Here is a 26,569-nt window from a genome sequence, read left to right as displayed (position 1 = left end):
TGGACTATTGTCTTTATTCAACCTCAACTACTATGTAACTATGCTACATCAAATGCCATTGCAAACCTAGATATTGCGTAGTAGGAGTAGCGGTGACCTCATCACTGTGCTGTACATGGACTGTGCAGGGAGCAGGCTCCACCCACTACAGGCTGTCTGCACAAGGGGAGGAGTCGAGACCTGTCACCATGCAGAAGAGGAGAGCGGCAATGAGCCTTTGTGATCGCGTTGGGCTTGTAGCGCCACTCAAATATGGAGGATGGAAATTTACCCTGCCAGTATTCAGAGTGTGGGAGCAGGCGTCTGCGCATTATCCCAGAAGTGTAGACCTACCGAGAGGAAGATGCTGCTCAAACCGACTCGGTGCTGTGTGTGTGGCCTCAGCCAGTGCTGCTCTGGCCACGCCAGTTGGCACGTTGCATGTCACCCACCGGGGCATTGTCATGGGGTGAAGCCAGTCAGTTGGGGTGACCAAAGCGGCACTGGCTGAGGCCTCACACTGCAAGAGCACCAGGTCACTCTGATCGACATGTTCCCCTCAGCAGTGAGCCGTCTTTTTTTACAGGAAGCTGTAAAAATCAAAATATTTTAACATTTTGGGCCAATTTGTTTTCTGCTACATATTTTTGGTGAAAAAAATCGCAATAAGCGTATTTTGATTGGTTTGCGCAAAGGTTATTGCATTTACTAACTATGGGAAAGATTTGTCATTTTTATTTTTTTTTTATTTTTTTGCGGGACTGCGGCGGACAGATCGCACCCCCAACGGACTTTTTTGACGTTTTTGGGGGTACCAATGACGTTACTACAGTAATCAGTGTTATAAATATGCACCGTTACTGTAATAATGACACTGGCAGGGAAGGGGTTAATTTAGTGATCAAGGGGTTAAATGTGTCCCTAGGGGCGTGATTCTAACTGTCAAGGGGCGTGGCTTGTGATGTAACCACAGAGGCATACGATCATACATAGCAGGATCATATGATCTCTGCAGTTACACCAGGGAGAATGACAGACGGCTTTGTTTTACACCAGTGTTAATTTCGTCGACTAAAACGTTTTCGTCAAATAAATTAAAACAATTTTAGTCGACTAAAATATGACTAAAACTAAAACAATTCAGATGACTAAAATACGACTAAAACTAAAATGGCATTTTAGTCATAAGACTAACTAAAACTAAATAAACAAATTGACATCAAAATGAACACTCCTCTGCTGGCCATTTCTATATCGGCAACTCAATTCCATCCAGAGCATGTAATAGCACATTAAAGTTTAAACATTAATTTGCACCACCTCATACGCATAAGTAGGGAGCATCTACTAAGCTGCTGAAAACTAAACAATTAACCACTTTACCACCGGAGGATTTTGCTGTCTTCCATCCAGGCCACTTTTTGCGATTCGGCGCTGTGCGACTTCAACTGACAATTGCGCGGTTGTGCGACGCCGTACCCAAACGAAATTTACGTCCTTTTTTTCCCACAAACAGCTTTCTTTTGGTGGTATTTGATCACCTGTGCGATTTTTACTTTTTGCGCTATAAACAAAAAAATAGCGTTTATTTTGAAAAAATAACAATATTTTTAACATTTTTTTTTATATGAAATTCCCCCCAAAAAAGATGTAAAAACCAATTTTTTTAAAAAAATTTGGCCAATTTGTTTTCTGCTACCTAGGTTTGGTAAAAAAAATCACAATAAGCGTATTTTGATTGGTTTGCGCAAAAGTTATTGCGTTTACTAACAAAGGGAAAGATTTCTGTCATTTTTGTTTTTTTTTTTTTCTTTTTTTTTTTTTTTTTTTTTTTTTGTGGGACTGCGACATTGCGGTGGACAGATCGGACCCTTGACTGACATTTTTGACACTTTTGGGGTTACCAGTGACATTACTGCAGTAATCAGTGCTATATATATGCACTGTTACTGTAAAAATGACACTGGCAGGGAAGGGGTTAATTTTATTGGAGAGGGAGGGGTTAATGTATGCCTGGTGCTTACTGACATGTGGGGGGGGAGGTGAGTCAGGGACAGATTGGATGTCCAGCTATGCTGAACAGTCCGATCTGTCACTCCCTGTCACTGAGGAGATCCGCCCGCTTGTGTTTACACAGCGGGCGGATCTCCACACTAGATCCCCGGCGATCGGGGCAGAGCAGCGGCGATCGCCGCTGCTCCTCCCCTGGCCCGACTCCCGCTGTGAATGAAAACAGCGGGAGCGAGCCTCTGGCGGCGCGCAAGCGCCGCCCAGAAGGGGGAGTGTCTGACGACGTTAATACTACGTCGTCAGACGATAACGACCCACTCTGCCGCAGTAGTATTACCGCGAGCAGACGTAAAGTGGTTAAGAAAAAGGCTTTTCTTATATTTTTCCCTAATATTTAATGTTGGTAATATATTTAGGTAATATGTGCAATGACATTACAGCCAATGAAATTTACAGCAGTGTTAATTTTGTCAACGAAAACATTTTCGTCACCGGCATTTTTCAACTGACGAAAACGAGACGCAAAGTATAGCACATTTTTGTCAAATGACAACTATGACGAAAATCAGTTTTCGTTAACAAAACGAAATGGGAATGTGAGGCAGGGACCTTTACCCAACTTCCGTGTGGCGTCTGACGTGAGGAGTGGACTACTACAAGAGAGTCGACTCGAGACCAGTCACCTGACCTCACCAGAGCGCTGCAGCACTACAGCCAGACGCGCCAGGCCTGACTCATCACACGGCACTGGCACCCGGCCACCACCACATCCAGTGCAGAGCACCCACTGTGAGTTAACAGCCAGGCCAGCTATTACTGCCTCCCTGAGTCCCCTCAGACCAGTCACCACTGGCATCCGATTCCGCCATCCATCCAGGACTGTGTGCGTGCATATAGGCCAGGCCGCTGAGCCCGCCCGGCCCAACCTGTTCAACAACTTCAGTTCAGAGTCAGACCAGAGACCACCCTTAAACCTGAGACCCCCCATCCAGCACTCTGAGCAGCACTGTGTGCACTCACTGCACTGACTGCAGGCAGCAGCATTACAGGCCTCCTCTCTGACCTGACCATCACCATTTAGATGACTAAAATGTAGGATGTTTTAGTAGACTAAAATGTACTGGAGTTTTAGTCGACTAAATACGACTAAAACACTTGCAGAAGACTAAAATGGGACTAAAACTAAAATGCCATTTTAGTCCTAAGACGAAGACTAAAACTAAATTGAAATTTGCTGCCAAAATTAACACTGGTTTACACCAGCCGTCGGCCTTTCTCCCCCTCCAGTGGGAGATCGCGAGTGACCGGCGGACATCGGAGAAATCCCATCCAAAAGGATGCAGACCCTGCCACTTTTGCGATTAGAGCATTGCAGGTGCAGCAGCTGATTTTAAAATCTTTCTATTGCTCGTGTAAACAAAAAATTACACTCGTTGGCTTCAACTATTTCTTCAGAATAACTATGTAGGAATCTGCAACAAAGTGGATGAGCATTGGATGCATCGTCTTCATGGATGTTAAGTGCGCATTCAATCGGACAATGCCACGGCTGTGGGTTATGTCAATCACCAGAAGGGCACAAGTGGCTCTGGAAGTAGCCGGCATTTTAAGGTGGGCAGAGCGGGTCGTTCCAGCCCCCTCCGCCATACACATTCCCGGGGTGGAAAACTGGCAGGCGGATTACCTCAGTCAGCAGGTGTTGCACCAAGGGTAGTGGTCCCTGCCTTCGTGGGGCATCCCCGAGGTGGGTCTGTTTTTTGAGTCTTGGCTCAACAGACCGCTGCAGAGGACACAGGATCCTCTGGCAGACACCACAAACTTGCTGGTGGCCCCCGTGGGGGTCAATATTGTTGGATTTACGCTTTTTCTCCTCTCAAGCTTCTGCCAAGTCTTCTATGCAGGATCGAGGCAGAAGGGATTTCGGTCATCTTCGTGGCTCCGGACTTGCCTGCTGGGCTTGGTACGCTGATCTGCTCAGGAAGGATCAGCTGTCCCAAGGCCCAATCTTCCATCCTGCTTTAGTCGCTGGCTTTGACGATTTGGTTGTTGAATAGCAGATGCTGATGAATAGAGGTTTGTCTGGGCTGGTGATTGCAACGTTGTTAAAAGCTAGGAAATCTACATTTAGGAAGATCTACCATCATACATGGAAGTCCTACATTGCGTGGTGAGTCTCTTGGGGTTCATCCTCACTCTCTCTGTGGTTTGGATCTTGACCCTCCTTTGGGGGGGGGGGGGGGGTTTGTATAGCTGAAACTGGCCTTGAGTACTCAAGGGTCAGGTATCAGCCTTAGCGGTCTTCTTTCAACGGCCCTTGGCCACATACTCCCTGGTGCGTACTTTTCTTCACTTGGTCCCTCCAGTGCGGTCTCTGTTGGTGCCTTGGGACCTCAATTTGGTGGTCAGTCCAACAGAAGCCTCCTTTTGAGAATCTTCAGGAGATTCCCCTGCTTACCCTGTCCCAAAAGGTGGACTTCTTGGCGGCTACCACCTCTAGGCAGGAAAAAGTTTAACTATGCCTATAGGGCAGTCCCAGGGGTATATGCCCACTTGTTGCTATAGGTCTTTTAGTTTTTTTTTTTTTTTTTTTTGTCTGCCTCATCAGGAGTAAGGACCTAGTTCCTTTAAACATATTGGACTAGGTGGGACTTTAGATGAGACCCAAGCTGGTGTTGCCCGGCGTCTCCATCCCTATAACGAGAAACAAAATGAGGTTGAGGGATTGTAAGAGGAGCATGAAAGTCAGCCAGCCCCCAGTCTGATGTACTCACCCTCCAGTCTGTCACCAACCAAATAAAACCTGTCTCTTGGTACAAATAACAGGGGTTTAGTTGACACACATTTGCAAACGCATGTGAAAGCTGCAGAGCCACTTCACGGCACCCTGTTTAAATCTGCAGTCCTACACTCTTAATTTAGTGTCCTCACACTGGAGGCACATGGCCGCTAATGGGTGGATGGGGAACAGGTGAGAGGGAGACAGCCCAACCTCCCCCAACCCATCCCCATCCACGACTGGCTGTTGTCTCAAAGACTCAAATAATTAGGTTGTAACCATGGTGCAAACTGGAAAAGACCAGCTGAAAAGCATTACACCTCCATCCCCTTGGTGGATGCAGTATATGGATAGGAAGGGATTTTATGTATAGGGCATGGCCTGTAAAGCACACTGCCTTTGAAATCCCTAATTTCCTTTGGGACTTTATATGAGACAAGCAGGTCATGCTATTGGTCTCCATCCCTGTATACGGAAAACACTAGGGTCAAATCAAAACTGCATCCACCAAAAACGCACGAAAATCGCACGGTGGGACCTAGTTCCTTGCTGGGATCTCTGGTCCTAGCATTTTTTCCTTTTTTAAACTGATATTTTTTTTTTTAATTTTTTTTTTTTTTTTTACTGTGAGAACTACAGTCAACTGCCGGACTGGGAGACAGACTGTATATCCTAGATCCTTAAGGTCTGGCCAGCAAGCCGACCTTGGCTCTGTGCTAGGTTGACCAGGACGTAGCCCCACTGGACGAGGGCTGGTCCTTTTCGGTGTCTTGGAGTTTCTCCAAAGAGGTGTAGATCAGCGTTTGGCCTTGGTTGCTTCAAAGGCCTGATTTTGGCCCGGACTATTTTTTTTCTTTCAGCGCCCATTGGCCATGAATTCCTTGGTTCACAGTCACACCTTTTGTTCAGGGGGTCTGCCAGCGGTGTCCGTCAGTGAACGAAAGAACTAGGTTTTTGCCTTACCATATAATCCTTTTCTCTCCATGTATTGCTAGTGATTACTATATATCGTGCCTATTTCTGTGTTTATTACTGTTCTGCCTTTACCCACACTCTGTAAACCCCCCCCCCTTTTTTTTTCCTCAATAACCGAAGATTGAACTAAAAAATCCTTTTCTCTGATGTTTGCCGGACACAGCACCTGCCCCCCTCTCTATTGAGGAAGATCTGGAGCTGTGTCCATCCAATGAACATCAGAGAAAATTATTTTATGGGAAGACAAAAATGCAGCTTTTTTTTTTTTTTTTTTTTTTTTATATTCCTTAATTGCTTTTGAAAAACCGCTGCGTAAATATCGTGTGACATAAATTGCATCGATCACAATTTTATTCCCTTGGGTCTCTGCTAAAAAATAGTATGATGTTTGGGAGTTTTGTAGCAAAAAATACTGATTTTAACCTTGTAAACAAAAAGTGCTAGAAAAAGCCTGGTCAGCAAAGCGGTTTAAGCAATATTTAATTGTTGCCTCTAGGGGACGCTATCAGGCAGGCAGTTGTACTATGTAGTTAGTAAATCTGGAGATTGTGCAATCAATGGTAATGTATATGGGCAGCCGGAGAAGTAAAAGCAATTTTCCTTTGTAATGAGGAATAAGTAGTGCTAGATGAACACCACCTGTTAGAAAAGTCAGTGTCAGTCTGATGTGTATAGCCGGTGACCTTCCCCCACTCGACCCCTCCCTATTAAATGCTTTGTGCTGAACTTTGCTTTCTGGCTTCCAGCTGGTTGGAGATGGTTGTGCCCCACATTAGTGAATGCAATGGGATTACTCCACCCCCCCCCCCCCCCCTCTTATGGTGATAACGAGCAGCTAAAACGCTTCCATCACTGTCTATCGTCATTTTGATTTGAAATAACTTTTGATGGACTGAGTAGTGATTGTGAAATAGTTTTTGTGGGTAGATGTGTTCTTATTTACAGACCTGGTAACTGTTGTGTTTTTTGTAAAATCTGCGGTAGAAGAAGGTATTAGGATTCACATCAACCTAGTCAGCAGTTCTGACACATTGCTGGAGGACAGCAAACCAAACCGTGCATAGCTGCTGATGGAGACACAATCGTTGCAGGGGAGAAGTGTGCACTTTGGAGGTGTTCAGTGTGAGGCTTTTTGCTGCCCCCCTTCCCCCGGGAAGGCTCTTTGCTGCCCCCTTTGCTGCAACATCAATCATCTCCTCTCCTATCGCTGTCACTTCCCTGATCTCCCCTAATATAAAAGCGGCGGGTGTATGAAATGTAAATGACGGCGATCGCGGCTCCGTGATCCGCTTTTATATTAGCCGAGATCAGGGAAGTGACAGGGAGAGGAGCGGAGATGATGTATGTTGCAGAGGAGCTGTTTTAATCTAACCGCCGCAAATGTAACTACCGTGAGAAATCCATACCCTCCGTAGGTGCCCCGGAAGTGACGAGGGTATGGTTTTCTCACGGGTATGCTTTTTTCACGGAACACCCCCCCTCCAGGGAAGGCTCTTTGCTGCCCCTTTGCCGCCCCCCTCCAGGGAAGGCTCTTTGCTGCACCTTTGCCGCCCCCCTCCAGGGAAGGCTCTGGTGCCCCCTCACGAACCCCCCCCCCCCCCCCCCCCGGTATCCAGCAGAAGGCTCTTGTCAGCCTTTTTCTGACAAAACTTTGCTTCTCCTGGACACACTGGCAGTAGTGTTTTTTTTTTTTTTTTCCGGTCTTTAAACTCTCTACTGCTGCTAAAAGCCTGTGTGTGCATGGGCACGTAGGATAACATGCAGGGGGGGAAAAAAAAAACTCCTGACACCCTTGGGAGCAGCTGCGAAATGTCCTGTAAACATGAGGCCTTTAACTACGTTCTCCAAATCCTGAATCCCCTCCCTCCTATTACAGAAGGGATGAAAATAGATGTCTGATCACACGGGTTTTGTTGTGGCTGTCATGTTGCACCACCTTAGGGTTAGGTAAGCTTAGTACACTCTCTCCTGTCTTCTCTCTCGGATCTTTCATCTGATTTGCAGCGAACAGCTGATTGTTGTGTGCTTAATGTGTTTCTCTCCCTTCCAGATAACTGCCATGATGAACGGTTCCAACCTTGGGAACTCCACGTCCAACAACAAGTCCAAGGATGAGCAGGTGGTAAACGGACATGACGAGAATGAAAACAACCCCTTTGCAGAGTACATGTGGATGGAGAATGAAGAGGACTTCAACAGACAGGTAATGCACTAATGTCAGCATAAGCAGTGTCATCCACAGGCAGCCTGGAAACTTCCCAAACACCCTTCATCCCGATACCCATTTTTCACTTTCCTTTCGCTGCCAGAAAAGTTTATGCATTTTTTTTTTTTTTTGCATACGCTTCAATTTTAGGCCTGAATATTGCGTAAACCCACACACTTCTAGGGTTCCTCCAGTTATCCTACAAGCTAGAACCCCGGTGTTGATCACTCTTCTCACTGTCCACACACCAGACACACAACAAATAACCTGCCACCATCCAACAGTTTGTCCGCAGACTGGCCACTGCACACACGCAGATCTCGGTCTGGCAGATTGGCTCGTTTACAGTCTGTATTCAATCTGCCAACACGCAGTGCAGTTGCATACCAATTGCCACGTAACTTAGACTGAGCACTTAAATGCAATAATCTCGCCAGAGATATGAGCCCTAGCTTAGTACACAGAAGTCACCTATTCATTTTATAATTTAATATCCTGAAAGTTGGCAGTGCATAAAATATATACAAAGAAAAGAGTTACAAAAAAAAACAATTTACCGAAGCTTATCCCTTGGTAGAAGCATACCGGAAAGTGTGTGGGGACTCCCCAGTTTTGAACTGGCTTCTTGGAAGGACAACCTCCATATCGATCTCAGGTTCCCCAATTTATTGGAATATTGATGTGGGCTGGACTTTAGACCTTGGCCAATCAACCCTGGGGAGGGGGGTGTCCGTCTCAGCCCACAGGATGTTTTGTTCTGAAATTACCAGAGTCTAATTGGCCCAAAAGTGCGCTGATCTCTGTGTGGGGGGGGGGGGATAGGATTTCTGCCACGCTGCCTTCTGCCACGCTGCCTACCACAATCGGGCGCCATATAACGGTTTTGTTTCTCCAGGATTCTACACACACTACCAATAGTTACATGTACTTGTAGCCCAACGTGTACCATCAGACGGTATCATTTTCATCTTTTTTTTATATGTGGGATAAAATGCATTCCTTAGATCTAGTGATACCAGTCAAAGCTTGCAGACCACCTGGTGCTTTGTGAATGCCCCCCGTGGAACCTCATAGCCAAGATTACTTTTTTTTCTTTGAGGCTTCAGGTAGGTGACAATCTAGGTTTACTCTGATGGGAACTTTTAATGGCATCTAGGTGTCATCTCAAACCAATTCCATCCCTTCCCCGCTGACAGGCAACCTACCTTGTTTACTGTCAGAATGCAGTTTTGTCTCTGTGGCTGACTATTGGCGGGTGCTGGCGGACATAGTCCTTGCTGATCGGCTCCTACTGTGTATAATCACAGCGGGAGCGAACCATCGGTGGCGCACTTTTTGCGCCCCCTACTGGGAAGTGCGGGATCGTGTGTGTATTCGTGATCCTGCACACAAGTGCCCCCTGTAGCAGTAAAATTGCTATAAGGGGGTCGCTAAGTGGTTAAAAAAATGAACCTTTTCAATGTTGCTTCAACCCCAAGACCCCATTCACACTGGGGCGACGCTACTTGCCGGGGCGACCTCACAGGTCGCGGTGCGCAGCTCGCACCGCAACCTCGGAGCGGCCGGCACGGACTTCATATCATTGAAGTCAATGCAGGTCGCCCCAAAGAAGCTCCGGACCCTTTTTCTAAGTCGGAGCGACTTGTCGCTCTATTAGAACGGGTCCAAAGCTTCTCTATGGCAGGCGACCAGGTCGCCTGACAGGTCGCCCCAGTGTGAACGGGGTCTAAATGAAAACCTTTATGCAGCTTACCAATTCTGTGATGTAATGGCTGCATTGTTTTTGTTTGTTTTTTTGTTTTGTTTTTTTTTTTGGCCAGACGGGTGCTTATAACAGTGTTGCCAACTGTCAGTATTTTTACTGGCAGCCAGTAAAAGATGGGCACTTTTCTCCTGCCAGTAAATGCCAGTGAAAGGAAAAGGCTGCCAGTAAAAAATATGGCTGTGACGCTTAGGTTGGAACTGCGCATCCAATGTTCGGGTCTTGAGCTGGCCGAGACCATCCAAGTGCCTGCTACAGTGCGTTCAGGCAGCGCCAGCGGGCGGAACGTCTGGCAGAGGCAGTGCCTGAGCGTGTCTTGTGATGTCATGGTGCAAAGGAGCCAAACTGAGTGGGATGTGAGCAAGGCAAGCAAGGAGCTGTTTGGACTGGAGTGGACTGAAGGATCACCTAGTGGGGAGAGATTTTCACTGTGACTCAAGAAGAGACGTCGTCCTCATCAGTGCTGTAGTCAATGTGTGTGCATCTTTCTATTCTAATTTCTTGCCTTTCTGTCCTGTCCCTAAGCTACTTACTAAAAGTGTAATTTTGTAACTTTTGGAAGTGCCAGTAAAAACATGGCTGTGCCAGTAATTTTTGGGTGTCGTGTCAGTAAATTTCAATCTGGTAGGTTGGCAACACTGGCTTACAATGATGAGCTTTTTTTGTGTAAAGCACTTTATCCCGAAAGGAAAACTATTTGCTGCAAATGTTTTTAAAGTATTAGTTGGAGTTTGGCTTCAGTTAGTGTATTGAAACCTACTAGTACATCTAACACAGGATTTTTGAATTTTTGGTTTATCCTGGAATTCTACGTTAAAGCGGCGTTCCAGCCTTTTCACTCACCTGTCCAACGGTCCAGCGATGTGGCCGCCCGAAGCCTCGATCCTCTTCCCTCTGGTCTCGGCGGCGCCGGCATCACTGCTGTGGGCACCTGGCTGTGACAGTTTGCGGCTTCACAGCCGGGTACCCACTGCGCATGCGCGAGTCGCGCTGCGCGTCTTGATTGGCCGGCAATCTTCTGGGACCTCTGACATGTCCCAGAAGATTGCAGGGAGGGAGGGGGAGAGGAGAACTTCAGTTTAGGGAGCCGCGGCGCTCCGAGCGGAAGTGGGAGCGGGTACCTGTCAAAACTAGGTACCCCCCCCCAAAAAAATGACATGCCAAATGTGGCATGTCAGGGGGTTAGAATACCTAAAGCGGAAGTTCCACTTTTGGGTGGAACTCCGCTTTAAGCCAGTCATGAGAGAAGTTCAGGTTTGCATTTGCTGACTGCCTTCTGAAGATGCTGTTTGCTTAGCTCTTATGCTGAGCCTGTGCCAGGCGGTGATTCAGTCATTCATCTGCAACAAGTAGGTCGGATGTATTTGCCAAGGTCGGGAGCTTCCAAATATTGAGTCAAGAAGGTCAACATGACTTCCAGGCTGCAAGTAATTTCATATAAAGAACTGACCAGATGTATCCTCCATGGTTCTGTCACAAGAGGTTTCCTGTTACTAGGCCACCTTTGTTCATTAAATGTATGGCTTTGTAAACTTGTTCTTTTTCCATTTTTTTTAATTATAATTTTTAATGCAAGTACAAACTCTTGCAAAAACCAGTATTGCATTTTACCAAATGTAACCACTTGCCAACAAAGCTTTTTCTGGCATTTGAAATCCATAGTTCTCTTTTGTTCATCGATGGACCCAGGTCAGAGCCATAGGGTTATCATGCCCCTTACAGTAGTGGGACACTTGGTAGATGGTATACATCACCCTCTGCTATAGGCCTTCAGTTTTCTTCTTTAATTTTTATTTTTGCCTAGTCAGGAGTCAGGACCCAGTTTCCTGCCCAGATTTCTGGTCCTGGCAATTTCTTTGTAAATCTCACGGAAAAAACAGGAGAAAAAAAATTCCATGTACAATCGGGCGACGGGCTGGATATCTAGATCCAGGGTCCCCCCCCCCCCATCTGGAGAGTGTGTGTGCTGACCACAGCTCCGTTCTGGGTCAGCTTTGACATAGCCCCACTGGATGGGGGGCTGGCCTGCGAGTTAAACTCCTTGCGAGGTTGCATATGACCGGGTCTTGGCTTAAGTTGCAGCATTCCTCCTGGCCGACAGCCCCCACCCCCTCCATATTTTTATGGTGAGGTTCTGTCTCGAGTGGGGCCCACCTGGTTCCCAGTATGGCGAGTAGCTGTACCACCTCTCCCTTTGGATGTGGTTTGGGTTCGACTTGGGCACCCACTGTTCCCTTTGGCACCCCCACTAGCAGTCTCGCACGGCAAAAGTGTTTCCTTATCCCTCCTGTTTTAACAAGTTTGTCTAAAGATTGGGAGCGTCCAAAACGCTAATTTGTGGTTACTAAAACGCTTTGCTGTGAGGTACCCCTTTGAAGAGTCACTTGGACCCCCATGTCTCCAGGTTATTCAAGGCAACCATGATTTCGGTCGAGGAATTTCTGGCTTTTAAAGATCTAGCTGACAGGAAGTTGGGAGTCTGTGGCCCACAGTATGTTCACTAGTGCTGGTTCAGCGCTGAGGCCAGTCCTGGCCATTGCCCTGGTGTCGCAAACAGAGTGGGCTAAACTTTCTCACTGTGACCTAGAGGGTAAGAAGATTCCCCCTGCCTTTTTGAGTAAGTGGCCCAGTGGGTCCAGGGGCTGCAGTTTGTCTACGATGCCTGTTTGGGTGCAGCTCCCCTGATTTCTAAGCTGTCTTTTTCGGCAGTGGAGCCTAGATGTGTATTGTGGCCTAAGTCAGGGCTCGACAAACCCCGGGCGCCAGGTCGCATTGGCGACTGGAATTAGCGACCTGGCGCCTGGGGTGCACTGCAGGAGGTGTCTTTTCCCTTTTGCGCCCACCCCCTCTCCGAGTGCGCGCACTACCGCCATCCGATAATTGAGGCCGTGACTTTTCGGCCTTCAGTGAGACGCGCTTCCAACGGGGAACTGGTGCCCTCTGGTGGTGGCCGGGAGTTTGACAAGCAGTCACTAATGGCTCTGTTTCCCCTGCCTGTTCTCAATGCCTGTCCATCTCCTTCCCAAGAGGAGATGAGATGGAAGTTTTTGCAGGCTTCATCTCCCTGTCCACTTACCTTTGCATGAAGTGAAACTGGTTACAAGATGGTTTCGTTCTTTCCTTCCAATGTATGTCTGTTCCCGGGCCGATTTGAAAGCTCTTTCTGGTCTCTGTGCTAGACCTGTTTAGAGTGTGATTGTCCCTGTTCCGGTATCGGAAAAGTTTCAAGGTTTTCAAACCTGTTCATGGTCCCAAAGGAGGGTAAGGTACATCCGGTTCTTGACCTCAAGGCCCTGAATTGTTTTGTGTGGTTACAGAAATTCAGAAAGTTTGGATGGTATGTATACAAATAAAGTGCAGCGCTAAAAAAAAATCATAAGTCCAATAAAGAACTACAAAATATATTATGAAACTGATTTATATTAGTGAGCCCCAAGTGAAAGGTGAAGGTGAACCATCCAAACTTGTATAGGTGATCAAAGATGAAAATTGGTCCCCGCACCATCGGAATAAAAGTTGAATGCGCTCACCAGAGGTTGTGGACCCAAAATACTATACAGCAAATGGGTCATAGAGGCTAGATGTTAACCATGGGTCCACCCCAATGATGTCTGTATCACCGGATTTTCAAACAAATGGCCATGTAGTCTTGAAAGAAGATTGCTGGATCTCTCAAACAAACACTCATATGTGGAGATAAGCCAAACACAGTGTAAAACCGCTTACAAGGAATTTATTAAAAATGGGTACATATACACTTACAAACATCCTTGAAAACAGCACAGACAGTAGGAATGATGTTTAGATGGCAAGTGACATGGTACTGACGCGTTTCGTCAAAATGGACTTCCTCATAGGATGAGGGCAACATCCTGTGGGGCCAGTATCGTCTGATCTACGCCTTTCCTCAAGCTTCTGCCGTGGCTTTTGTGCAGGATCGAGGCCGAAGGGATTAGGGTCATTCTAGTGGCCCTAGACTTGCCTCGCCAGTCTTGGTACGCCAACCTAGTGCAATTGGTCGCCGACGTCCCTTGGAGACTTCCTCTCAGGGAGGATCTGCTGTCTCAAGGGCCAATCTTCCATCTTGCTTTGACGGCCTGGCTCTTGAAAGCCAGTTGATGGATAGATTTGCCTGGTTAGGTAATTCTGACACTACTGAAGGCTAGGAAGTCTACCTCCTAGGAAGATTCACTATCGTACGTGGAAAGCGTACTTTTTGTGGTGTGAGTCGATCGGTGTTCACTCTCGTTCTTTCGCTGGCTTGGATTTTGACCTTTCTTCAACGTTTTAAGCATAAATTGGCCTTGAGTACCATCAAGGGTCAGATGTCGGCATTGGAGGTCTTTATCAGTGAACCCTGGCCACGCACACCTTGGTGTGTACTTTTATTTTAGGGGTTGGACATCTTCACAGGTGTGGTCTCTACTGCTGTGAGATTTGAACTTGGTGGTTTTAGTTCTCCAAAAGCCTCCCTTTGAAAATATTCAGGGGATTCCTCAATATGCGGTTCCAGAAGGTGGCATTTTTGGTGGCTATCACCTCTGCTCACCTGGTGTTGGAGAAAGCGGTATTATCTTGTCGTACCCCTTAACTGGTGGTCCACAGAGGTAAGGTGATTCGTCACCCACGTCTATCACTCCTTTCTAAGGTGGTCTCTGACTTCCATTTGAATGAAGACATTAGGTTGCATGCCCTGGATGTGGTTTGGGCGATTCAGGTGCATCTGGCAGCCACAGTCTTTTCGAAGGTCGGACTCACTATTTGTGATCAGACTGGCCAAGAAAAGGGCTGTCCGCTTCTTCTGCGACCAATTTCCAGATGGATCGGACGAACGGTGACTTGGGCCTATTCTATAAAAGGTCAGGTTCCTCCTTTTCCCTGTACCGGCACACTCTACTTGGGCGCTTAGTGCTTCTTGGGCATTCCATCGTCGGACGTCAGTGGTACAGGTTTGCAAGGCGGCCACTTGGGTCGTCGGTGCACACTTTCACTAAATTCTACTAAGTGGATGTGTTGGCATCAGCGGGTGCTTCCTTTGGCCGCAAGATTTTGCAGGCTGCTGTTTAGAGGGTCTGTTCCCTCTTTGGGGGTGTATTGTTAAGGTTGAGCTCCTGTTTGCCTGGTTGGCTATTGTATTTAGCCTTGGATTTTTTTTTGTTGTCCTACCCCCTCATGTTTGGCATTGCTTGGGTCGTCCCTATTGTTCTGAATATGGAGAGCTGTCGTTTATTGACCTAGAAAAATGAATTTTAGTCCAGTATAAAATCCTATTTTTTTTATTTATTTATTTTTTTTTGCTCGAATATCACTTGCAACCCTCGATCATTTAGGCTACATTCACACCTGAGCGTAGCGTTTTTCGCGCGTTTTTTACCGCGATTTTACCGCGATTTTTGTGCAGGCGTTTTTAGATTGAATAGAGATCAATGGAAAACGCCTGTAATCTGCCCAAAAAGAAGCTCATGTACTTTTTTGAGCGTTGGGCGTTTTGTAAACAGCGTCAAAACGCTCAGATGTGAACAGGGGCCATTGAAATGAATAGGATTTGTCTTGTTGGGCGTTTTGAGAGCTGATCCTAGAGCAGAAAAACGCCCCAAAACGCCTAGATGTGAACGGAGCCTAATGAATTAAAAAAACACAATAGTTGCCCGAATTTTTTTTTGTATAATGTGAAGGATGTTACGCTAAGTAAATATCTAACCTGGCCTGCTTTAAAATTGCGCACGCTCGTGGAATGGCGAAAAACGGTATTTAAAATCTCCATAGTCGACGCTTTAAATGCAGGTTTTTTTTTTTTACAGGTTACCTGTTTAGCGTTAGCACTAGATTTATTGCTCTTGCTCTTAACGTTCGCAGCGATACCTCATGTGTGGCTCGAATACCGTTTACATATGTGCACGTGACTTGCGTGTGCGTTCCGTTCTGCTCGTGATCATGAAGGGATGGGATGCCTAAAATGTATTTCTTTTTTCCTATGTAAACATCACTTGTAATTAAAAGTATGGCTAAACTGTTTTTTGGAGAGATCTGGGTTCAAAAAGACCCCCAAATTTCTCACTTTACCTTTTTGCTTTAAAAAGGAAAAAAAGTGTGCTTTTTTTTTTTTTTTTTTTTTTCCCACCGTTGGCTGGAAGTGACATCTTGATATTATTCCAGTCCTCCAAGGCCATTTTTGATCAGAGCGTTAACTCTTTCATCGCCTATGGGAGCAGCAGGCTGTACCTTCAGGTCGTTTCTTGGGCGAAGTGGTGGAAACGGTAAGCCCGAGAAACACTGGCGTCTCCTCCCGCCGTTTGGAAACCGTCCCAGCGGCTCATTAACCACTCGGACCGTTTTCATGAGAAAGCCAGCCACCTGCTAAATTTGTACCAGGGTTATGGCCCATATCTTCAGGCATAATCCCGGTAAGCCACTTGCAGACCACATTGTATGGATACGGATTGCGTTCGGCAAGTGGTTAAACTGTTCGAACAGAAATCAAGATCTTATGGTCGGGGACCAGAGGTTAATGGTAAAGGTCACCTTTCAGCCCCCACTACGTCCTTGATTCCAAGTATGGTGAAGTTGGGGCCAGGGGCACCATAAACTTCCTTTCCTATTTTCGAAAGAACTACTTCAACTCTGGCTTTACTCACTTCATGACCAGGCCATTTTTTTTTTTGCTATTCTGCACTATGCTATTTTAACCGGCAATTGCGCAGACCAATATTTCTCTTATGTATTTATACCATTGATTGGCCTAATATACGTTACAAGCATTCACATTTTCTCTAGATTACCAGTTATATCTTTCTCCCACACACTCAGTATAAGGAACGGCAGCGCCAACATACCCCACCTTTCCCTATTTTTCAGATATAATTTACCTATATTTTTGGGGTAGGCTGCAGCCAATAATTAGCTTAATTACATCCATTTGCGCTGAATTTTCCATTTATCATGAACTTTTTCAGGGCCAGCTCCTGCTGGCTGGAAAGGGTTAAAAAAATAAAAACATAATGCTGGATCTTAAACACTGAATGGACGACATCTTGTGCTTTTTGTCACTTTTCTTTTTTTTCCCTGGTCTACATTCAGGTGGAAGAGGAGCTACAGGAGCAGGAGTTTCTAGACCGCTGCTTCCAGGAAATGCTGGACGAGGAAGACCAAGACTGGTTCATCCCTTCCCGAGACTTGCCGCAGGGTGTGGTGGGGCAGTTGCAGCAGCAGTTAAATGGTCTCTCAGTCAACGACACTCATAGTACAGAGGACATCTTGGTACGTTTATTTACCTTCATTCAGTGTTGAGACTGACTCTCTCTAATTGAAGGTTCAAAGTATGTAACAGATTTCTGGCACTTGGAAATTATAGTGTACTTTTCTTAAGTGCATAATTAGTTGTCATTTCAGTGTTAACTTTCACAATTTTTAGTTTACTTAATTTTTTTAAGTTTTTTCAAAAGCATATAGTACAAAACGGTACAATAATTTTCTTTGGTCAATCTTAGAATACAATATGGGCAATCTTGGCATACATTATGGGTAACCTAAGATTAGATGTTATCAGACAGTAGCCTAAAGCCCTTAAGAAACCCATTGAGGTTAGATAGCCAAGCCATAATTTACATAGATCCCTGACGGCATGGACCACTGGGACATGTTCCTCAAAGAACAGGTCCTCCGAATAAAAACACAACCGTGTCCCTATCTATATCAACTCCGTAGGCCTCTTCAAAACCCCTTACCATTTTATCTGGTGATGAGGTCGCACCAGACCAACAGTTTCTTAGGAGTTATACCAGTGTCTGATTTCCAAGATCGAGCAATCAAAATCCTAGTTGCCTTTACTGAGCTGGCAGACCAGCTGGTCCAGGGGCCGCAGTGATCTGTGATGCCTCTTTGGATGTGGCTCCCCTAGTAGCTCGGCTGTCTGTTTTGGCAGTGGTCCTTGGTGTCTCTGCGCTCAAATGCTGGTCTGCGGACCAGACTTCTAACAAGGCCTTCACTGACTTTCCTTTCAAGGAGATCGCCTGTTTGGTGCTACCCTGGATGACATTAAAGATCTCACGGGGGGGGGGGGGGAAGAGAGAGAACCTTTATTCTGCAGGCGACTGAGGGCAAGGACCCTTGTAGACGTCGGGCCTCAGATCCCTGAGAAGGGATCTGAGCCCTTCGGGACCTCCTGGAGGATCCAAACAAACTTGGTCTGGCAAGTCAAGTGCAGGCTTCTCCAGACCCGAAGACAAAGCCCCTTCAGCAGGAATCCATTTTTCTGCCCAATATCCTACTCCTGTAGGGGGCAGTATAACAAAATGGTTATGAAGTTCAGGAGCTTTGTCCGTCAATGAACATCAGAGAAATGGATTTTACAAGTCAAAAATCCAGTTTTTTTTTTGAGTACAGCCTACCAAGAGGGAGGGTTAGATCGTCTTGTCATTTCCTTTATAAGGGGGATAGTTCATGCTGTATAAATTATCTATGGAGGGAGTTCAATTCAAAGAGTTTTCTTAGCCTAAAGAAAAATGTATCCTGCTTCTTTAAAGCATGTTATACAGCACAGTGCTTGGCTGTCATTTGGTCCCCTGTGTCACCTAAAAAACCTGGCTGATCCTGCCAGTTTTCCTTGCTGCTAAAATACCTTGAGACCTCACACACAATCTCCTCTGTTATAAAGCCTCCTATGTGGCAATGTATTTCCTTTGTAAAAAAATAAATGCCTATTTCTACCTGTTTTTCAGTGTAGATCGGCGCTCACGGTACTCCTCAAAGGTTCCCCTCCTCCCCGGCTGACATCTCGGCTCTCTCCTCCCCTCTTGACTGTCGTCAGTGGGGGAATCTCTGCCCCTTCTGCTCTAGCTGTCAGATGGGGAGAGGGAGCCTCGAGTCATGTGATCGCCGATCTGCGACTTGTCCCAGGAGGGAGTGTGGGGGCAAGGGGCATCACCCTCGCCTTTTGAGGTTTGTAAAAGTGGGAGCAGGTGCCATAATGAAGAAAAAGTCGCCCTACTCCTTGTTCTAAAAAATCCTTTAGATTTACCTTAAACTTTAAAGTGCAAGGGCCTGCTTGATTGCATACAAATTGAAAGTGTTTAGGTTTGACCTCATATTATATGGTTTTGGTAAACCGAAGGGAAAGTTGTATAATATATGGCCAACCTTACAGGCTGGGTAGAGGGAGCAAACCGGCAGCTCTTCACTTCTTGAGTGAAGTTCTGCATTATGGAGATCTGTAGATGGGCCTCTAGAGAACGATGTATATCTATGCAATGCCTCTGCTTAACGGTTGTCAAGTTTGGATAACTGTGTTGTCTTTTATTGGGTTGGCGGGACCGTCTCCTTGTATTATAGGGAGGAGCGGTAAAGCACAACCCTTGTGCTGTACTACGAAGCACCAAGCTGAGTCTGCACATGTGATTAACCAATACGGCTGCTCCTGTGTACAAATAAAAATACAAAATGTTAAAAAAAAGGATTTAAACACATTAACCACTTAAGCCCCGGAAGATTTTTCCCCCTTCCTGACCAGGGCCTATTTTGTAATTCGGCACTGCGTGACTTTAACGGACAATTGCGCGGTCGTGCGACGCTGTACCTAAAAAAAAAAAAAAAAAAAAAAAAAAATGAATTTGGCGTCCTTTTTTTCCCCACAAACAGTTTTCTTTTGGTGGTATTTGATCACCTGTGCGATTTTTTTTTTTTTTTTTTTTTTTTTTTTTTTTTTTTTTTTTTTTTTTTTTTTTTTTTTGTGTTTGATCACGTGCTATAAACAAAAAAAGAGCGCCAATTTTGCAAAAATAACTATTCAAATTTTCTTTATATGAAATTCCCCAAAAGAAAATGTAAAAATCAAAATTTTTTTTAACATTTTAGGCCAATTTGTTTTCTGCTACATATGTTTGGTAAAAAAAATCGCAATAAGTGTATTTTGATTGGTTTGCGCAAAAGTTATTGATTTTACTAACTAAGGGAAAGATTTTTGACGTTTTTGTGTTTTTTTTTCTTTTTTTTTTTTTGCGGGATTGCGGCGGACAGATTGGACCCTTGACTGACACTTTTGGGGTTACCAGTGACATTACTACAGTAATCAGTGCTATACATATGCACTGTTACTGTAAAAATGACACTGGCAGTGAAGGGGTTAACTTTTTTCAGAGGGAGGGGTTAAGTGTGTCCCTAGGGGCGTGATTCTAACTGTGATTGGATGTGGCTTGAGGTGTAAGAACAGAGATCAACGGTCCTACATAGCAGAACCGTATGATCTCCATTCTTACACAGGGAAGAATGACAGGCGGCTTTTGTTTACATTAGCCGCCTGCCTTTCTCCAGCTGTAACGGACAATCGCGAGTGCCCGCGGACATCGGGTCCGCCGGGCACACGTGCACGGGGGGGGGGGGGGTCCGTGAGGGAGCTGGAGCGTGCTCGCTCCCTAGAGCCTCACAGGCTAGCGATGTAGTACTACGTCGCTTTGCCTGTGAGGGGCTGACCACCGCAGTAAATAGTCGTGCGGCGTTCGGCAAGTGGTTAAGCACTTCTGTTCTCTATCCCCCAAAAAGGAAATGGTCAAACTGTGATAACCAAAATTGTCTATAGGCAACATAGGTGTATCAATTTAGAGTTCCCCATGAATTTTGGTCCTATAATTTATGCGGTCACACCGCGACATTTGTGGCAATACCTCACATATGAGCCATTTACATACAGGTGCGTGCTCTTGTGTTTTTACATTTACATTCGGGTGTGTGTTGGGGGATCAGGTATTTTTTTTAAATGTATTATTATTTGGACACATAATGGGTCCTCTTTATGGAGACATAGGGGGTCTGGGACAGGCCATTCGATATACTATAAAAGTGATGGGTGGCTCTATAGCCGCCCAGATCACTTTTACATGTCAGCCAGAAAAACACCAAGCTCTCACTGCTGCTGCAGCGTGAGCTTACTTTTAACTCCTTAACTAGCAAGATGTTTATACGCCTACCCTAGTATGACGAGGGGTTATAGCCAAGTACCCACTTGTATTTGCTCCACCACTGCTGCTTTATCCATCATGAATTACCCCTTGTAAACGTTGTCGGATTGGTTATCTGATTTCAGTTACCGGACACCCCCCATACACCATCCAAAAACCCCTAGGTTCATTTTTACTAGTAAAATATAATTTTTCTGGCTTTATTGCCAGACTTTATATGAATGCCAAATTGTTGGTTTGGGTTCCATTCTGTTCCTCTCTTCTATCCAAAGACCAGACCTCTCCACCAGTGATAAAGGGCACTGCTATTTTTATATGTAGGCCTGTGCTTTGTCAATTAATGCCGTGTAGGTGTAAGATTACATTGGTGAGCGCATGTGTTTTCTCACAAAGTTTCTCTCGTTTCAAAGGAGGAGAGAAGCTGTGAACATCCTCATCAGTTTTTAGAGCAGCATTTCTCTTTTGCAAAACATATCAGGCCTTGCAGTGCTGGACAGAAAAGGGCATTGTATGTTTCTATGGATCTGATCAGACAAAGATGACTGCCCCAAAAAAAGTAATATACTTGCCACCCTGGTGGCCCAGGTCTCCTGCCTTACCCCTGTTCCAGCTTTGCAGCTCCCATCAGTGTTTGGGTATTCACCTCTTTGGATGTGGAGGAGGGCCTGTGTACCCTATTGACTGCTGTTGTTCCTTCCTTTGACCCTCTATCAGGGGTGTCAAACTCCTGGGCTGCATCAGCATTATGGTGGTTCTCAAAAGGCTGGTTGTAAATTTATGCAGGGCTTTTTTTTTATTTTTTTACTCAGAATAGGTGCAGGAGTTAAACCACGCCCCCCAACCGCATTGAACTATGGGTGTGGCCAAATTGCAAACAGTGGGAGGATCTTAAAGGTCAGTTCCCTAGCTGTGCTGGGAACTCAGCCTTCTTATCTCCAATGAGGGGAAAAATGTTTTTAGAATTGTAGCACCCTCCTAGTCAGGTGCTAGATAGGTAGCGTAGTTTTGATTCTGGCTGCTTATCACCAGAATTACAGGCTAAATGTATGCGCTTCCTGCTTATCAGGGACAGGATTTACAGTTAGGCCTGTTGCATGTGTCCACGTGTGATTCATCTGGTCTGAGGGAGTGTCCCCACTGTATCCAAAATGGAGCCTGTTGGACAGTGGAGGAAACCCAGCCAGTGACGCACAGGCTTTTGTCACAATCTCGGTGGCTTGACACAAGTGGTGCATCCTGGGATAAGTGATGAAAGCCAGGGACACATGTGACAGTGGGTCTTTGGGTGGGAAGCCAGGTCCCAGGAGGAGGGCGACTGTTGTCTCTCCTCCTGCTGAGGAAGGTGGTCACCGGTGGTCGTGTGTGGTGCTGAGCCGGGAGGTCCTGTGGATGCTGACAAGGGTGGCAGCGCGACCCAGGGAAAAACAGTGTCCGTGAGTACCAGAAAGCTTGCCAGGGGTCTGCCCAGGAAGGGGACCACTCCTGTAGCATGTCAGTGGACATGTCAGCGCACAGTCAGTGAGAAAGGGGGTGCCAAGTTAGACCCCGAAGAGTTATCTAAGTGAGAGTCCATATTCTTTATCTTCACTTCAGTGGCAAGGTGAAGCAGCGGCCTTGCCGCATTCTACAGTCAGTTGTCCTCAAATTGTGCATAGTTCAAGTTGGAGTATCCCAGTCCCCTTCTTCCATCCAAGTTCCAAAATAAAACACAAAAACAAATCCCCTGGACCGTTCATTGTCTGAGCCAAGAACTTTCAAATACTGTTTGCAACGGCTCCCTAGGGGGCAGTTCTACATAATGGTGTGTGTTTTTTTTTTTTTTTTTTAGTTTTTTTTCTTTTTACAGCTATACAAAAGTGTTTTGCCTTTTCATTTCTCTTTTAAACTAAATGGGTTGTTTTAGTCCCCGTTCACTCTGGGGCGATTTGAGTTGCCGGGGTGACCTCATAGGTCGCGGAGCACTGCTCGCACCGCGACCTCGGAGAGGCCGGCACGGACTTGATAACATTGAAGTCAATGCAGGTCGCTCCGGGTCGCCCCAAAGAAGCTCCGGACCCTTTTTCTAAGTCGGAGCGACTTGTCTCGCTCCTATTAGAACGGGTCCGCAGCTTCTCTATGGCAGGCGACCAGGTCGCCCCAGTGTGAACGGGGTCTTACAGGATGATAATTTAGTCATTTTAAAAGCTCTATCTTGTCTTTTGATCTGTTTTTTTGACTCTTTGTTTTCTTTATTTTAGAGCAAAAGTACCCTGAATCCCGACGCAAAGGAATTTGTCCCAGGAGTGAAGTATTGAACATTACAGGCGACTTTTTAAAAACAAAACTAAAAAAAAAAAATACACAAAAAGACTGTTCCTTATACCTTCAGGATAAAGCTGCACAAAAAAGAGGGATTATTTGGGGAGGTGGTTAATAAGCGATGCTTTAACTCGACACTGTGACTCGAGTACCTTAAATATGGGATTGTTTTTCTTCAGGCGTTTTAAGCCGTTCCCTCCCCTTTACAGCATAGGATTCGGTGGTATGCTTGTCGGACTTTTTTTTTCTTTTTCTTTAAAATACGGGGGTTCCGTTTTCATCAGAAGGCCACCTGCTGTTGTGTTTAAAGCGAAAAAAACATGGAAGAATCATTAAAATCATCGTTTTTTTTTTTCCTTTCACCATCCCCTGACAGTCATCCGTTTTCATTGACCATTCACAGGAAGATGTGATTTGTAGCTTCCAGCATGAAGATGGTTACCTGAATTCCAACATTTGTGATTTTTTTAGGGGACATTTAACATTTGTTGTCATTTCAGTGCCATTCAGAGGGCAAATACACAGCTTTAGGGTTGTCTTTATTATTATTTTTCCTTTCTTTTATGTCTGGACTTGGTCCAAGTCTGTGTTTAGCTTTACTCAGGAGAGCAGACCCCTGATGGTTCTCCAGATTGGAGAACCATTGGTTTTTTTCAGTGTTCAGTTTAAAAGGCGCCATCTTGTTCTTTTACCCGGACTTCACCGTCGACAGCTTGTACCTCCGGACTTCAGATTTTCCTGCAAAAAAACAAAATCAAGTCTGTGTACCCATTGTAATTATGCTGCAGTTGAATTACCGGCCTTGACTTCTCATTTTAGCGTGATTTAGTATGACACAAACACTAAGCTACGCATCGTGGCTGACGGTAAGTGATGTTACAAAGGGGGTACAGTCGCGTACCCCCTCCCCCCCAACATGCCATGGCTGCGCCATGTTAAAATCAGTATGAGACTTTTCTATAGTCTGTTACTGCCGCCAAACCATAATGTTGGTTTGTTTGATCTTAAAATGCTGCAGAGTAAGGTTGAGCTAATTGCTCGGGACCTGCAGGTCCTTCAGAACAGGAGACCCCCCCATTGGTGGCTGCTCAACCCTGCTGTAGTTAAGCTTTTTTTTTTTTTTTTTTTTTTCTTCTCCACAAGCCAGGCACAATGGTCCATTGTCACTTGTAAAAACATGGCAAATGGGGCTCCCCGAAATGGCGCCCCTGATTTGCCCACATGGCATGCACCTCCATCTTGCATTGATTCGTAATGTGCTCGGTGGGTAGAAAGAGAAACAAAATAAGCTAAGTTTTAAAAACTGCCTCTACAGTTGTATTGTTTTTATGAAGTGATATGGCCACACACAAAACGAAAAAAGCAAAAAAATAAATCAGCCTGATCATTGTATATGTGTTGAGTGCCTGTGATTGGTAACATCTGGTCTGAAGTTTTGTTTTATTAAAGTTGATTTATTCTCATATTTAACGTGATTGTAAACCTCGGACGTGAAATATGAACAAAGCCTATCCCTCTATAGCAGTGGTCTCCAAACTGCCGCCCAGGGGCTGCATGTGGCCCTTTGTTTGCCTTTTTCTGGCACAATTCCTCCCAATGACACCAGTGGTGGGGCACAATTCCTTCCAAAGACACCAGTGGTGGGGCACAATTCCTTCCAAAGACACCAGTGGTGGGGCACAATTCCTTCCAAAGACACCAGTGGTGGGGCACAATTCCTTCCAAAGACACCAGTGGTGGGGCACAATTCCTTCCAAAGACACCAGTGGTGGGGCACAATTCCTCTCAATTGCACCAACAGTGGGGCCTAATGACACCAATGATGGGGCACATTCCTCTCGTACCAAAGATGGGGCATTGTTTACTCCAACTAATGGGACAAGCTCCACTCCCACAGTCTGGCTCCCCTAAAGTCTGAAGGACCGTAAACTGGCACTTAGTTTAGAGAGTTTGGAGACCCCTGCTCTATAGTGTGCACTTGTCTCAATTAAGTTTCATTTCTGTCTGATACCTTGTTCCCCTGCTATCAGCATGAATCAATTCTGACAAGTTTCCCTGACACAAAGAGAAAAATGGTTGCAGGGGAGGGACCTCTGGCACACAGCCTGTGATTGACAGCCTCAGCTGTGTGGGCCTCTTCCCTCCAATCAGCTGTCAAAGCTCTCTTCACTGAGCTCTGCACAGTGTAACGTCAGCTCTCTGCCCTTTACTGACAACTAAGTTTCATAAATACTGCACTTTGGAACAGATGAAGAGAAGACGACAGATAAACAGGTACAACTTATGCAGGAGGATTTGTTTCATCTGTGCATCACCTGAGGCCAGTCGATTTGCTATGTAATGTGTATGGATGGAGTATATGTAAGGGTTTACAACCACTCCATAAGCTATGGTACTCATTTTCCTGAGGTGGGATCAATGAAGTAGAAGGGATGCGACCCACACCTTTCCAGGTGAAAATGCTGTTTCAGGTTTCCGCCAGTTCTGATTGCCTATCCAGATCTCTAGGCCAGCTAATCCCCATTAAAAGATCAATGTTTAGATTGGCCAAGGTTTCCTCTTCAAATAAATTGCATGTCTGGTTTTGTAGGGCTTTGTTTTTGATGAGCACTGGTAGGCGTAGGCAGGATACTGGTTCATGGGTCTGGTGCATGAACCATCTACAGTAGGGTGCCAGTGGCAGCATTTTCTCCACGAAAGTTAGATCGGCGACTTTTCTGGTTACCCTTTATCCATGCCAGCAAGTCCATAATCATTGTTTTAAAGTATCTCAAAAGGATTTTTCTCTTACGTCCTGTGATAGTCGCCGCCCAATGGTATTAGCCTTCACTACTGGGTAATGGCACACTCTGCAGGAGCAGGCTAGGCAGATAATTATCAGGTTAATACAAAAAAAAACTTTGTACCTCAGCACGCCACTAAGAGGCCATCCCTCAGCCATTACCAGCAACCCAATCTGATATTACTTCAGTTTCATTCTGCCTAGCGTCAGGAGCAGAGCTTTAGATCTTTCCCTGCTGAGACCTAGCATCTTTGCTTTCTTATATTTTTTTCAGTGTTTTTTTTCTTTCCACACTAGATTTTATTTTCTCTCACTATCACTAGCTAGTCAGGGATTCCTTTCCTGGAGGACTACAAGTGACTGCAAAGCTGGGCCTTGGACTGGGTAATATAGATCCTTTATAGAGTCCCAGCCTGCCAACGAGCGTCGCAGGCTACGGGTACGCCCAGGCCTCGCAACAACAATGCCCCTCCATATGGGAACGAGCCGGCTGAGCTGCGCTTAGCAGAGGATGTCTCAACCCGGATCGCCCGCGTGTTGACAGCGTCCTTCCATGGCTGATGGCACCCCCACTTGGGGTGGGAGGTCTCCCGTTTTTTGAGCGGTGCCCGCTGCTGGACTGGTGAGTACTGAACCCCTTGTCCCTGGGGACGTTTGGGGAGTTGTGGGCCCACTCCTGGGGATAGGGCGGACGGTCTCTGTAGGATCCCTCTTCTTGGCCGGGTTGGGGTTCCCCCTCCCCTCTTTGCCCCTGTTGGAGACACTGTATGGGTATGCTGTGGGGGTCTCCCTGGGGTCCCTGCTAAAAGCCAGAAATGTGTTTGGTGCATTT

At 45.9% G+C, this 26,569-nt stretch overlaps 1 protein-coding gene across 1 annotated transcript in view; it reads left to right on the top strand.

Annotated features, from left to right (window-relative positions):
- The window catches only part of PAIP2B (poly(A) binding protein interacting protein 2B), a 56,357-nt gene extending 32,648 nt beyond the window's left edge, over positions 1 to 23,709 (top strand). The window contains exons 2-4 of the mRNA XM_082253264.1: positions 7,791 to 7,943; positions 16,786 to 16,965; positions 22,895 to 23,709. Of these exons, the coding sequence (XP_082109390.1) occupies positions 7,800 to 7,943; positions 16,786 to 16,965; positions 22,895 to 22,951 (381 nt within the window). The 5' untranslated portion in view covers positions 7,791 to 7,799 and the 3' untranslated portion in view covers positions 22,952 to 23,709. The remainder of the gene's footprint in view (positions 1 to 7,790; positions 7,944 to 16,785; positions 16,966 to 22,894) is intronic.
- Positions 23,710 to 26,569: the final 2,860 nt, after the last annotated feature.

This window comes from Pelophylax lessonae (assembly GCF_965119305.1).
Source record: "Pelophylax lessonae genome assembly, chromosome: 1".
NCBI lineage: Eukaryota > Metazoa > Chordata > Amphibia > Anura > Ranidae > Pelophylax > Pelophylax lessonae.
Note: the sequence above shows the minus strand (reverse complement) of the source record. Positions and strands in the feature narration are given on the sequence as shown.